Here is a 14,447-nt window from a genome sequence, read left to right as displayed (position 1 = left end):
TCTCAGTGCACATGCATGTGTATCTGTGTATGCAAGGTGCTCTAATTCCACTTCAATTTAAATAAAACATGTATACCTAGACTTACATTTATCAGAAGTTGACCACTGTCCATCTATGTATACTTAGAAATAAATGAGTAATTGTATTTTTTAATCTTTATATTTTTACAAAGACACACAGTTGAAAACGTTCAAAATGCACTATATAAATACATTGAGGTAGCAGAGTACTTTAATGCCAAAAGCAATGTGCCAGAAAACATAAAGTTTTCTGAGAATTTGGAAACAAAATATGATACAGAATGAGTATCTTTAACTTCTTTCAGGGGCCATGAGAAGGAGAATTTCTGGCTCCAGGGGCTGGTTACACCTTCGAAGAGCACAAACTCCACCTAGTGATAGGTTTAGGGGTGAAATTTGAGAAACCCAACAATTCTAAAGCTCAATCTCAGTTGTATGGCAGGACTATAAAAATGAGAAATAAAGACTTAAGTTGACACACTTGATCTCTGGAAAAGTAAGAAGAAAACAGAGAAAGATGTATTAGAAATGTTTATAGAATTTTTTGCTACTCATCTGTTTATGAAAACATTTCAGTAATAAAAAATCTTCACGTTTTTATCATAAATATTTGAACTTGTCAAAAAGCCCTATAAGTTAATACACATGCACATGTAATTTGTTTAATCTTTTTTATTAAAAATGAAGACATGTAGAAAAGACATTGGAATGGGTTAATATGTTCCTGTTTCTTGTTGAGCAAAGTATGTAGACAAGATAAATGTACCAATCCCTGAAACTGCTCAGACATACAGCAGCTTAGAGTCCATTGCATAAACTTCTGTAGTGTTAGATTTGAGGGTAATTCCCATTTTAAAGTAATATTTCTCACTAAATTATTTCACCTTTAAAAAAGAAATTGTTTTACAGTAACAATTTCTGCGACTGATCTCCCCTTAAAAAAATAATTAAAGTTTATTTAAATTAATGAGGGCACCATTTACTTTATTTCTCCTTTTCCACTTTACTCTTCTCAACAGTATCCAAGTAGAACAGAAACCACATGTGCATTCAGAAAAATAAGAAAATATGTAAATATAATGGAGGAAAACCCCCTCATGTAAGGTTCACTACAGAACCCAGGAGTAGCCCAAAGTAAAATAAAAGACCCCAAAAGGATCCTAATTAACTCTGGCAAAGGATGAGCCAAGCATCCAGGTTTTAGTATGATGATTGTGGAAACACAGAGGAAGCCCTGTGAAAGAATCTGGGCCCTTGCCATACTTAAAAGGACAAAGCATGCAGGTGAGCCAACTCCTAGGATTAAATCAATTCTGGACACTTCTGACCTATTGTATAAAATTTAAGCAACTCTGAAACTAGGGAAATTGAAGGAGGAACTGGAAAGCAACCAGCCCAGCTGTTCCACCTTTCACCAGTTCACTGTGTGGTCAGGGATCACTGGGGGTCACTGACCACCAGTGACCAGCAAAGGGACCTCCAGGACAGAACGTGTGTAAATGGGAGGGAAAATATATTCTTGATTTCAGGGAAATTATTTGTCATGTGTATGTTTCTTCTGGGAAAATCAATGATTATGTATGAAAAATACAGTATCTGAACAGGAGCCTTTTCTGTACTCAGCCTGCACAATATTTTAGAGGAAATATCCCCTTGAGCATCAGGCTGAATAAAGAACTCCTGCTTCTTAATGCTACAGTGGTGTTAAGCAGTTTTTATTTGCACTGACTTTTGGCTCCTCCTGTTTCCTTCTGAAGAAAAGCCAGTCTGCCTGAGAAAAAAATGAATATTTACCCCATAATGATCAGCCTGTCATACTGATGCCACAGTACCTCTGGTTGCATTATTTTCCTGTGAGAAAAGCTTCACATTAAGGTGTGGATATTTAGAGGATACAGGATTAGAATCCAAGTGAAACAAGAGTGAGGGTTTCCAGTTTTCCCTGGGCCTGATCCCGTAGAAGAGAGGCCCATCAGCTTATGCCAATTTCAGCAGGAGCAAAGGTTTTCAGCACTTCTCAGAAATAAAAGCTTTCTCCCTGTCCCAGTTTGGCAGGATACTTCCATCCTTGCACTGTTTCCACTGGGATTGCTGCCATGAGTGAAATTAGGCACATACTCAAGTAACTTCTTCCACAATGGCCTACAAGTTAACTTGAAAGTTTTACAATTTTTTCTATGTCAAAACAGAAACACATATATTTCTGAGTACCTTAAATATTTTTAACTAGGTTGTTAAACCAAGTAATATATCAAATATTATAATTTTGCAAGAGTGTCATGCTGAGTGGTACTCTGTAGACTGAAACAGAAGAAAATTATTTAGCAAAAACCATAAAATGCCTGTATTCAACTCTTCACATTAAAAACCCCCATATTTTGCTTTAGAACATCAACAGGTAAGGCCACAGAACTCCAGCAAGGTGCTGATAAGTATATAATTTTGACCTATTAAAATTACCAATAAATACCAAGAAAATCATCTGCCTATTTAAAATTACAGCAATCCAATCAATTAAAAAAAGCAGCTATCAACATCTCGAGTCATACCTGTTTTAAAGTAAAAATTGCACTGTATGCTTTAAGACTGTCACATTCTCATAACAGTTTTACAGCAATATACATGTATTAACTTTCATCCTTCTGTCCTGGTTAGTCACAGTTTCACTGGAATTCTCCAGTGTATGATTCTGATTTTCATCCTTATTGCTTTCACCAGTTAAATCTTCCTTTTCCTTTTCTTCACTCTGCAGTGGCTTTTCAGAGCTGTCTTCCTTTCTGCTACATACATTCTTCTGGCTTGTCAGTGGCTTTCGCTTAAACAGGGAAAACTGGAGTGAAAAAAACAGGTAAAGGATATGTCTGAAACAGTTAGCAGTGAAATTCAAGATTAAAAAAAAAAAAACACAAATCCCTTTGTATATACCAAAGTTAAATGAGGTTGGCAGATTCTCCTTGGTAAAATATATTTTTTTTTCAAAGCAAAATCACTAAAAAATGTTGAGAAACATTTGCAATATTTAAAATGTGTTAAAATAGCACACGGCAATCAGAAAAGTTCAAGTGATTGCAATTTGTCAAATTACACATTGTACAGTTTGTACAAAATGCTGTGAGTGGTGCATTTATTTGGGTTTCTTCCAAAGAAGAGCCTGAGGCAAGGTCCAAACATGAAGTCCCAGGAAGTGCTCACTGTGCCTGCTGATAAATGTGTGTACTGCCATAAATGACAGTGCTTGTGCTCAGTGAGACCACACTGGTGTCAAAGTTAAAGTAAAATGAAAGTTAAGTACTGCTTAGGGCCTTTGGTCAACAGGAAACTCAGCAGCCTCTGCAGGAGCCTCTGAATCCTAAAACCTGTAAGAAATTCTACTCCTCAACATGCTCATGCACCTATATAGAGAGATATATTTGATGATAAAATCAGTGTATGTTGCAAATAGATGCAGGGTAATGAGCTCAGCTGCTGCTTTCAGAGACAAATAGGAGGGGAAATCTTTTCAGATAATGTCCCATAGGAATCAAGTCATAAGTTTTCACCTCACCAGTTCATGATGTGATGAACAATCTCTCTCTCAGGGACATGCCTCTATTAAGAGGTCATAATGGGCTTTAACTAATTTCTATTATTTGGACATTTTAAAATTATTTTCTCAAAAAATAAAATCAAGTCTTAAACAGAAGGAACAGGTTGCTCAGCAGTTTAATTATCTTTGCACATCATATGAGTTGAGGTATTTGCTTTGGTAACTGCCCACTGGCTTCTTGGTCACTGGCAAAGCTAGAAAGAATCATCAGGCCACAAACCTTTTTTCTCCCCACTCCAGTTTTTTGGTCATCAGTGTTCTCTGAAGAACTGTTCACAGCATGATTGTCAGTGCTTTCCTTCTCTACAATAATATAAATGTTTATATTAAATTTCTTCTGATTCATGGAAATCAAAAAAAATCACAGAAAAGCAGAAACAATTACTCTTCAGATTATTTTTGAAGTAGAGCTAAATAAAACTGAAAAAACAATCAGAATATTCAGTAAAACTTGATGCCCAGCCTGAAAAGACGATTTTTATTTTTTAATCTCTCTATATATTGTCCTGACATTACTCTCCAGATGCTCAATTTTTAAGAATAGAACACTTACAGCAGTGACAATATAGAAAATATTTTTACTTGACACTCACAGTTTCCTCTTGCTGACAGGAGACAATGTCTTGCACACTTATTTGCCAGTATATTCTAATTTGGCAAAGCTGATTTTAGGGCAGGAGTTACAGTTCAGCATGAATTTTATTCCATAGAAACAATTCTGGGAAAAGGAAAACTTTCCATCTCAGTTGATGCGTCTGTGCTTAAATTTTCCTATATTCCCTGTATGAATCATATACATTTCAAACTTAATACCAAAACTTCCAGATCACTGAATAATGGAAAAATATTTAGCATCCCTTCTGTACAAGCTATTTCCATTATAATATTGAAAATAAATGGCATAGCTTCTTAATTATAAGGGCTGTGGTCTGTTTTATACACTTTTTATTTTCTTTCAAGAGAACTATTCTAGATTATTCCAAATTTCTAAAATAAAAAAAGTCCTATACATACAGGGCACCCAATTACATGTTCCCCAGCTTTTATAAAGGAATATTCAGTTCCCATAAACTGCCATGAAAACTGCAAGGAGCTTCTAGATTTACATATTCAGCATCCTGAATAGTGTTCAGCAATTATCACATCTCACCTAAAATAATCTCTCTGTGAATAGAATGAGGAAATGTCAGCTGAAAAAGATGGGGAAGAATTCTGAGCATCTTCTTGATTGAATTGAGGTACAGGGCACCTAAAGAAGTTGCCTGAGAGACAATAAAATTACCATGACTTTGGCACTGCACAGGATTCAGTCCTGCTAAGAGAAAGTCCTCGTGGACTTCCTGCACATGACTGGGAAAAGTATTCATTTCTTTCAAATCATTAACAGTTAATAATGGGGGTTTGCCCCTCAAATTTCATTACCTCTCAAGAACTGCTTTGCCAACTATGAACAAGGACAGTGTTGTCCAGTATTTTTATAATATCGTTTAGAAAACTTTTATCTGTCTTTAGAATGTACAATTCTTGGGAATTGTATTCTTACCCTGCTGAACGATGGTCTCTTTCTGAGTAGTCTTCTCTGTCTATAGACCAAAAAAAAAAAAACCAAACAACTCTTTCAAAACTGTTAAAAAGAAAAAAAAGTTTAACTATTAACACCTATATGTGTTTCTTCCTCTACCAAAACCACCCCAAACAACAACTTTGCATTTACAGGATAGGTACACATGTATCAAACTCAAGTTAGTTACAGAACCAAATTCTTTCAGAGACCTGTAACTTAATAGGAGTAAATAACTTTACCTCTCCAGTTTCCACAGTGCTACTAGAACTGTTTGTCTCTCCCTCAGGTGATTTACGATCCTTTTCTTTTTCATTTTTTTCCTCTTTTTCCTCTTTTTTCTCTGTGCTTTCTTTTGTTTCATCTCCTTCTTTTTCTTCTTTTCCTTCTGCTTCTTCTACTCCCTCTACTTCCTCTACTTCTTCCACTTCTTCTACTTCTTCTATTTCTTCTTCTTCCTCATCATCATCTATTTCTTCATCTCCATAGAAGTTTTGTTCCTTGGACAAAATTGCCAAAACATAATTTTGAAACTCAAGGTGTAGAATGATCATGATCCTCATCCCACACCAGTTCATCACACATCAGAATTTGACTAACAAGAAAACTCAAAAGGGAATGTTCTAAGGAGATAGAATAAGAACAGGCACAGGAGATCTCAATCAAAGTTTGCTAATTTTAATCTGTTTTTAAAAAACTGACCTCCAGGGAACATTAGGAGTGCAGCTAACTTATGTTTTGCCAATATGTGCCTCCTTAAAGAAAAAGCAATGAAAATAAATTATTTTTGGAAATAAAGTATTTCTTTTAAATGTTTTAAATGAACATAATTGACACAAGCAGTAATAATTCCAACATTGGAAAAAAATTCAAATCTTTTTCTCAAGAAAATTAATGAAGAAATGCCAGATACAAAGCTTTGATTCATGTGATTCAGTACAGACATTGTAATTTGAATTTAAATTATTTTCAGCCTAAGATAAACTTCAATATAATAAAAATAAAATGGCCAAGGGCGTTATAAAATAAATATTTAAAAGCACAAATGCTATTTCTGTAAAATGTGTGGAAAAATGAATCAATTATATCCTTCTTACTCCCTTCAATCAGACTGTCATTATTATGCCAGTATGTACTTATAACAGCATAAAATGCAATATTTAAATAAGCATTCCTTGCAGAAATATAAGGGCCTAAACCAAGGGCTTCCAAGGTAATCTCAAGTGAAGGCACAGCAGTGCCCAGAGGAGAACATTTGTGTTCCACTGCAGCCAAGGTCACTGTGGAAAGTGGTGGGAAGTATCTGCACACCCTTTTGGAAGTGTGGTAAGGAGTCTTACATTGAACTCCTTCCTATACCTGGCTCCAAATGTTGTCTCCCATCTGTTGTTAATGTTTTCCCTATTCTCTCTTACTTCTTTGGATTTTTGCCTGTTGTCTCCCCAGCTGCTCTCATGGTCATTAGAAGGTAACTTGCTGGTGAGGAGGAGACTACCAGTGAAGTTTGAACACAGAGACCTTTGGTGGAACTCCTTTGCTAAGCCCAACTCACATATCCCAGGAATCTGAGACATCCTTGCAGGGGACTTATGGAGACCTGCATCATTCTGGAGCCCAGATCACAGCCTACAGCACTTAAATCACACTAGATTAATTTATTTGAGCCATGCTCTTCATCCAAAATACAAAAAATGGAGGAGAGAGACACTCCTTTTACTCCAAGGAAGCCACCTGTTTAACTGAACAGCTTCCCAGAGTGACCCCATTTCCATTTACTGCAGCTTTTCACGGTGTCTCTGGCTGTCACCTCATCTGGTACTCCTAAAATAGCAAATTTGGCATCATAACTCTGATAGCACAGTTCTGTTACTGTTGTTTCTGCTTGCCCATTTACAGGCATGGTTTAGAGATTTTACCAATGGCAGGGAAGGATCTGAGATTGTTATACTACAGATATGCTTTTACCTTAAAGGATGCATCATCTGGCCATTCAAACTTATACCTGAAGAATTTAATAATCTAATAACCTAGGCTACTAATTAAAGTACATATATATGTATACTTATATGCATATATATACCTATAATCTCTTCATTATTCTCTTTCATCGTGCTTCAGGGGGTTTATTTTCTTATTTCACTCTAAATTCCTTTTCATAAAAAGGTAATGCTGAAAGAATACCTTCAATACCTCTAAAGTTGAGACAGAGAGAAGCTGTCTGTGCCAAGGGCATGCATACAAAGTCAAAAGTAATAGAGAGCATACAAGTGAAATATTTCAAACTGGTTTCATTTAAGCTTGAGGTTCCAGTTTCTTCAAGGACAAAACTGTGGTTGTTACTATGAAACAGCCTTAAACATTTTGTACCTATAGTATAATAAATCAGTACAGCAGAACAGCAATCTAGAAAATACAGCCTTGCAGATTTAACACAATACACATATTTTTGAAGAGTTGTCTTTGCTGATTTATTTTCATGCATTTATTCTGGTTTTCCTGTAAATCCAGACCTTCATAACTACACATTCTTAAATATAAATTTGCTGTTTCCAAGCTTATGGGGACAAATGACTTTACTTGCACTGGTTTTGGCAAAAATATTGCTTTAGTGGGTATAACTCAGGGTGTATAACCGTCTTCTGCAAAAATGGCTGCTGCTGGCTTTTCTTTGGGCAGGTTAATACAGAATAAAGACATTTCTTTTCAAATTGCTCTACAAAAATATGCTCCTATGTCCACAGGAGAGAGGGGAAAAAACTTCTCTCTGTTCTATACTGTTGTCTCACCTGATGCCATGCTCTGGCTAAAAGTCTCACTGAAGACTGAGACACATCTCATGGCAGATCTTGCTCAAACAACAGCTGCCAACTAGGCTTCTCTGTATTTCTGTAATTGTTTCATTGTAGACCCCTCCTGCTTAGTTTATGGAAACAGCTCTGCCAGATGGGCTGCTCATAATTAGCATTTCAGAAGGGAAGGCTTATGGTATCTTTCCACATCTCCTCAAGAAGTCAAAATAATGTTTGCCATGATCATTTTATATTTCTAGAGAAGAAAATCTCAAAATGTCCCACTGATGGGACAAATTTAGTTGCAGATCTTTTTAAAATCTGGTGAAAACTCAGTGATGAAGAGAAAGCTGTAATTACTATGTGTAACATTTGAAGTGGAGAGTTCTAGGAAGCTCTGCTTTACAGAGATGTTTTTGTTTCCAGTTGCCTTGGAAACTGTTAAAAATCCACACAGAAGGTTATTAAAGAGAGTTGAGAATGAGGTAGGTAGCTACATGTCTGTTGCTGTGTGGTGCTCTGCCAAGCAGCCATAAACCAGCAATGGCTTAGCAGAGTTTTTAATCATTTAAGGAAGAGATTTCTCTATTACCTGCCCAGCTCATTAGCTTGAGATGCTCAAAAGCATTCCCATGTCCCTTTTACATGTCTACAGGATAAATGAATGGCATAAATACCAAACAGGATTTTCCCTATGAAGCAGAAGACTCTGAGTAAGTGGGTGTTAGTCCAAGGAGGTTGGGCAATGGTCATAATGCTTCATATGGGCCTGAACTTTCTGGAGCACTGATAAAGGCAATACAAAACACATTCTAAAGACTATCTTCTTGCTTTGATGCAGGATTGAAGAGGAATAGATAGAGGAATCATGCCCTATGGTAGCTGTCATTCTGCTCTCCAAAAAACCTAGTGCACATCCACGTCACTCCTGAACTGTCCATGCTGGGAAAATGCACTGGGTTAACCTTTTACTAAAACAGCATTGAAAGTAACACCAACCCTGATCTTATGTAGAGATGAGTGAAAAAAACCCAAAACCAAAAAGCTCAGTTTACCATTTGTAGGTTAGAAGTACATGGTTGGGTAGCCATGTAACATTTTCTTGATACTGATCAGGGTGTCAAGGCATCTGATGTGAAGTGACTGGAAATACTGCCTGACAGAACTGCTGGAAAAGCTAAGCTTCATTCTGTATTGTTTCTTACTAAACAGTTCCAGAGACAGCTTAAAACCTTAAAGTCCACACAGTGTTAGCCACTTGTCATGAGGTATTTGAACTGGCTGTCATTTTGTAGCTATTAATATAGAGGAGTTATTAGCTCAGCCACTCTAAGCCTTAGAGAAATATCCCTTACTTTAATGATTAAAGAAAGCTGTCAAGTTTAAAAAGACTGACAAAATTCAAAGACATGAGTACTCCAATGAGAGATTTAGCAGCTTATCCTTCCACTTACAAGCAATAAGGAGCCAAACTAAGCTTTCCTTCTATATTGTCACAGAGACAAACAGAAAGGCTCAGCTAAACACACTTAGAAGAGTTTCCTGCAAAAAACTGAGCCTGAGTCTGCCACCATAACTTGTCTAAAGCTAACACCTAGGTTTCTACTAGGTTATATTGGTTTCCTAATTACACAATTTTATGTTAAGAGCACTTAACATGGATTACCTGATGCTTCTAACACTCCCTTAATGCTGCTGCTGTTGTGTGAGTGTCCTGGAAAATGAAGGCAATGCTGCACTTGTAATTCCAGGCACTCTGTGCAGTGAAACCACTGGAAACCAGTTTTATGTCAGATGGGAGTTTCCACTGTTAAATGTCAAAAACTGAACTATAAAATTAGTTATGCCTTAAATATGATGGAAGAAAACATATTGAAGTAGCAGTTGCCCTGTAGTGATACACTGATTACCCTGGACATGTGGTGGCTAATTGCCACAACAGTGCCCTCCAACAGGATGGCATCACCCTGGGATAAAACAGTGAATACACAGCTGAAAATGATGTTGGTAGAAACTGACTGAAAGATTCATTTTCCATTAAGTTTTTTTCAGTCCACACTTTGCTACCCAACATATTTTATTTACTAAAAGCTGAACACAACAACCTACAGGTCTCCACAGACCTGTGCACTTCTGTCACAGGTTGGCAGTGCACATACTTTGCATTAAGAGGATTAATCAGATTACATTCACTAACCAAGGTGTCATCCTGAGACAGCACACTGGCATTGATTACACAGAGTAGCCAGTAATTTTTGAGGGCATTCTCTTAAGGATTATTTCAGTTGGCTTTGGTGTTGTTATTCTGTGGTTTGCCGGCTTGCTGCTGTAGGTGCTGCTGTAGGAGAAAGATGTATCTCTGCATTCTTCTGTGAATAAAAATAACTACTTACCAATGCATAAAATTCTAATTTAAAACTACATTCTGAAGAAGTATTTGTACTTTCAGTTTTTCACTAGATATTTAAATAGAGTCATCTAAAGTTTTATCTCCCAGCAACTCAAAAGATATTTTTTATTTATTCTCCAAGATAAATCAACATCTGAAATAGCTCAGATGTACTACAACTTTCACATACAGAACTGTCACCTTCTCATAAAAGTTTTCTTTCTCTGGATAACAAACAGAAAATAGAAATTTCCAAGCAAAAAGGGGGAAAAAAACTTCTCTAGAACTAGAAAGAATTTTTAAGGTGTTTTGTGAAAACCATAAAAGAAGTCAGAGACTGTTTACATCAAGTATAATCTCTTATGAAGTGTTTTACACAGTAACATAAATACCCTGTAATATTCACTCGGAAATACCACACCAAAATAACTCCTGGGTACTTGAGCAAATCAGGAGAAATATAATGAGCAACTCCAGAATATGTTGGTGTTATCTGAAAAACTCACTGTGTCTCTGGAAGATATTATGCTGTATAAAATGAATTCTTAATGCTAACAGACACAGAGAAAAAAAAATTACTTGGGAATATTGGCCCATACTTGGATGCAGATTGTGCATATTTTCCAAATCCTTATAGAAAAAATTGTAGTGTCTGGAGTTTGTCATGCAGCTCTCACATATTTGCAAGTGAATGAGGACAGTCACTCTTTCTGCTTTTATTGTGCACATAGCTCAGATACTCCATGTCTTTCCCAAATCCTGTACTTTTCATTAAAATCCTGCTGTAATAATTCTGCTTTTTATTCAGTGCTTTGATAAAAATACTGGTAAAGGCAAATTTTTGCCAAAGAAGGTTTGCAGGAAGATTTTTGACATTCTCTGACTTGGTACATTCCTCAAAGAACTGGTCCATGAGTCACTGCTAAAACCTCCACAGACTGCAAGACTGGGTCTCAGGGAAGAGCCCCCACTTCAAAATTATCTGATGTAAATTGGTAATTTTTACACAACCATCACTAATCTTTAAGCCCATTCTCATTTCATAGATTTTTCAAGGCACACCCAGCTCAGCAATGCAAGTGCCATCAGTTTCCCCATGGAATTGTTCTCCACACCCTGCCAGCACTTGTGGAAGCTCTCCCTCAGCCACTGCAAGGCTGGCTGTACAGCACAGCTTGATTTCATTCTGTACCCTTGATACAGGACAGTTCAGGTTTGCTTTGTCCTTTTTCTCCACACTGATGATAATGAAGTGACTTGTAAAAGAGGTTAAATTTTGCAGCAGTTCTGCTGCTGTGTTTCTAATTATGAAAGTAGTTTTGTGCCTTGGATAGAGGCTGGATTGAATGAAAGCGAAGTATTTTATACTTCCTGTAAGACAGCCAGGCTCTGCCAGGCTGGCTCACAAGCTCCTTTTAGGTTGGTATTTATTGCTCACTTTCCAGTCAAACAGCACAGGCTCTTGAACTAACAATAGTACACAGGGGGGATTGAACATTACTCTTCAATATTATTGTGATCTACAGCCTTACAAAAGAGATAAAGGCTTTGTTTAATATAAAATTCTTCTTAGAGCCACCTTTGTTTCTCTCTCACACACTCTCCATATGACAGCACAAATATGTCAAATTTCACACAAACCACAAATGAGACTCTGTGTGAAAGGTGTGCCAGTCAAATTATAAGGCTCTAAATCCACTGAACCTGGGACACTCCAGCAGACAGCCCTGCAACCCATCACAGATGTAAAGAGTCATTTCTGATTTTTCAATGCTGGAGAAGTAAGAAAACCAGAATGGTAAATATTTTTAAACCAGACATTTCAGGGCCCTGGTAAAAATTATTTTCATAACTAAGCATGGGGGTTTGAGATAGCAGTATTAATATTTGTTTAAATTATTATAGCACAGGTTGACAGGCAAAAAAGCAATGAGCACTATCATAAATACTTAAAAAAGAGAGCGATTAAGTGTACTTGCTTCTTCTTTTGGCAATAGAAAAATAAAACTTCTGTTGCTGTCTGCAATGCAATTTTCTGATGCCAAAGCTGTGTCTCCAAAATCCTTTCAATATCCTTTCAATCCTCTTCTGTCTCCATTAAAACATAAATAAGTGTATAAGAATGTTACAGCTCAGTGAGTGACTTTGGATCCCAAACATGCCCAGAACTTTACTGAGCACAATACCATGGGTTTGCTGTTTCTGCAAGCAAAGAATTTGCTCATTTGTTCATAGAATGCCACAGTACTAAACACTGTCACTTCCACAATTAGATGAAAAATTACCCTTTCACATTTACTTTGCCCTTTTTTGGCCTTTTTACAGATCCTTAATGTTATATGACAGATAGGATCTAAAAGGTAGTGTCATCTTGGGAGAAAATAAGCTAAAATTTATATTAAAAGATAGCAAATGGTAAGGAAAAACTAGGAGGGAAAAAATCCTAAGAGCACTGAAAATAAAAACTAGATGTCCTTTCAGCAAAATTCTGAAAGGCCCTGTTCTAAAGAATCTCCATGTGGTCATCCAGATAAGAAGCTGGAACAAAAATTAATGAGTGAAACCTAGACAATTTTTGTAACTTGGAGAAGGACATTTTTGTTATTCAGCATCAATTATGCACAGAGATCTACTATCTGAACAAATGCTTTGATATGTTCAGCTATAATGGAAAAACTTATCTGCTGAAATTTTGCAGGCACAAGAGAAGAGCTGTGCTACAGAATATTCCAAGGTCACCCAGAGCATCCTCCCCTCTAAGCAGAGCTGTGAGACAGCAGGAGACCTGCACCCCACCCTCTGAAAATGCCAGAGGTGTTTGTATTGCACACCCACTGTAAAAAGCAGCATCTGTAATTCTGGGAATCTCTGTGAGACTGTGCAGGGGATTAAAACCTCTGAGATGAGCTGCAGGGGATGCCTAGAAATTTGCATGTGCTTATTAACACTGAAGATGTCCAGTGTTGCTGCTCTTGAATTAAACATGTAGGTGATTGATTGATGGTTAACTTTAATTAATAAATCAATAAACCACTTATTCTTGACTTAAAGCACAGAACTGAACACTTTTTCCACATGATGGTCATTAGGGAATAAATAATGAAGAGGGAATAAGTGCTCTTTTTTCTAGTACAGGAATACAAAGACATCAAATGATGCAAATTAAAAAGAGGAGTTACTTCTCCAAACAATGTATAAAGAAATCTAAGAATTATTTTCCAAAACATGCTAAACAGGCTAAAAATTGATTGAAAGAAATTCGTGTGAAGAAAATGGATGTTAAAAGTAATACATGTATCTGCTAAACTACAAATTATTGAAAATGCTGAATATATTCATTATACTGAATGATTACAGGGGTGAAGTAACACTACATGTTTGTGCTACCCAATATTCAAATTGATTTTTTTTCCCAGGTACTCACCAGCAGCCACTGGTAGAAAAGAGATGGATAGTTCTTTGGTCTGGGCAATTGTCTGTTGTTTTCTCTCTCTAATGGAGGATTTCTTTTCTCTATTAAAAACTAATCAGAACTATTTCTGCCATGTTACTTCAGTACTGCATATAAATCTCTTTGTATGCCATAATAAATACCAAGGATATAATGAATTTTCAGGAAACCACAAGTAGCAAACTTCATAAACCAGAATGAGTCAAACTAAATGAAATTCCACTCATTATGCTAATGGAGTTTCAAAGTCCCTTGAAAGCCCAGAAATGCTGGCAGAGAGCCCAATTTATGTAATGAGCCTGTGGAAAACCCTTAGAAGTGCTGGAGTAAAGCTCTGCTCTTCCCCCACCACAGGAATGATCCACAAAACTACATAAAAACAGTTCTCAAATCAGTGAATTTTAATCTAGACAAAACAAAGAAGAGGAGATGACCATAAGCTGCCTTCCTTCACTTTCTTGGAAAGCTTTCTGCTATCAGCATATGCTAAGAGAGAAAAAACAAATAGTCCTCATTTTCCTAAGAATTTACATTAAATGCTGCAACCAAACAGTAAATGAAGGGCCATTCCTATGTGGAATTGGAAATCACTTGCTTTAAAATGCTCTCTTTTTTTTTCTCTCTTTCTCTCTAGGAAATATTTTTTACTA

General features: G+C 36.5%; 1 protein-coding gene across 1 annotated transcript; it reads right to left on the bottom strand.

Moving 5' to 3' along the window:
• Nucleotides 1-718: 718 nt before the first annotated feature.
• On the bottom strand, nt 719-6,332 carry LOC128947147 (cilia- and flagella-associated protein 251-like). The gene is made up of 4 exons (XM_054291308.1): nt 5,411-6,332; nt 5,151-5,190; nt 3,828-3,910; nt 719-2,851 (listed from the first exon to the last, which is right to left on the bottom strand). The coding sequence occupies exons 1-4, from the start codon at nt 5,744-5,746 to the stop codon at nt 2,630-2,632; spliced, it is 681 nt and encodes a 226-aa protein (XP_054147283.1). The 5' UTR covers nt 5,747-6,332; the 3' UTR covers nt 719-2,629.
• Between the last annotated feature and the right edge of the window lie 8,115 nt (nt 6,333-14,447).

Source organism: Melozone crissalis, unplaced genomic scaffold, assembly GCF_028551555.1.
Source record: "Melozone crissalis strain CALT ecotype California unplaced genomic scaffold, PUWL_Pcris_2 ptg000090l_1, whole genome shotgun sequence".
Lineage (NCBI taxonomy): Eukaryota > Metazoa > Chordata > Aves > Passeriformes > Passerellidae > Melozone > Melozone crissalis.
Note: the sequence above shows the minus strand (reverse complement) of the source record. Positions and strands in the feature narration are given on the sequence as shown.

Excerpts from the sequence above, each read along its gene's own strand:
- LOC128947147 (XM_054291308.1), bottom strand. The coding sequence starts at position 5,746 with ATGAACTGGTGTGGGATGAGGATCATGATCATTCTACACCTTGAGTTT. Across the intron at positions 3,911-5,150 it reads AGAGACCATCGTTCAGCAGG|AGAAGGAAAGCACTGACAAT; the intron begins GTAAGAATACAA and ends ATATTATTGTAG. Across the intron at positions 2,852-3,827 it reads CTGGAGTGGGGAGAAAAAAG|TTTTCCCTGTTTAAGCGAAA; the intron begins GTTTGTGGCCTG and ends TTTTCACTCCAG.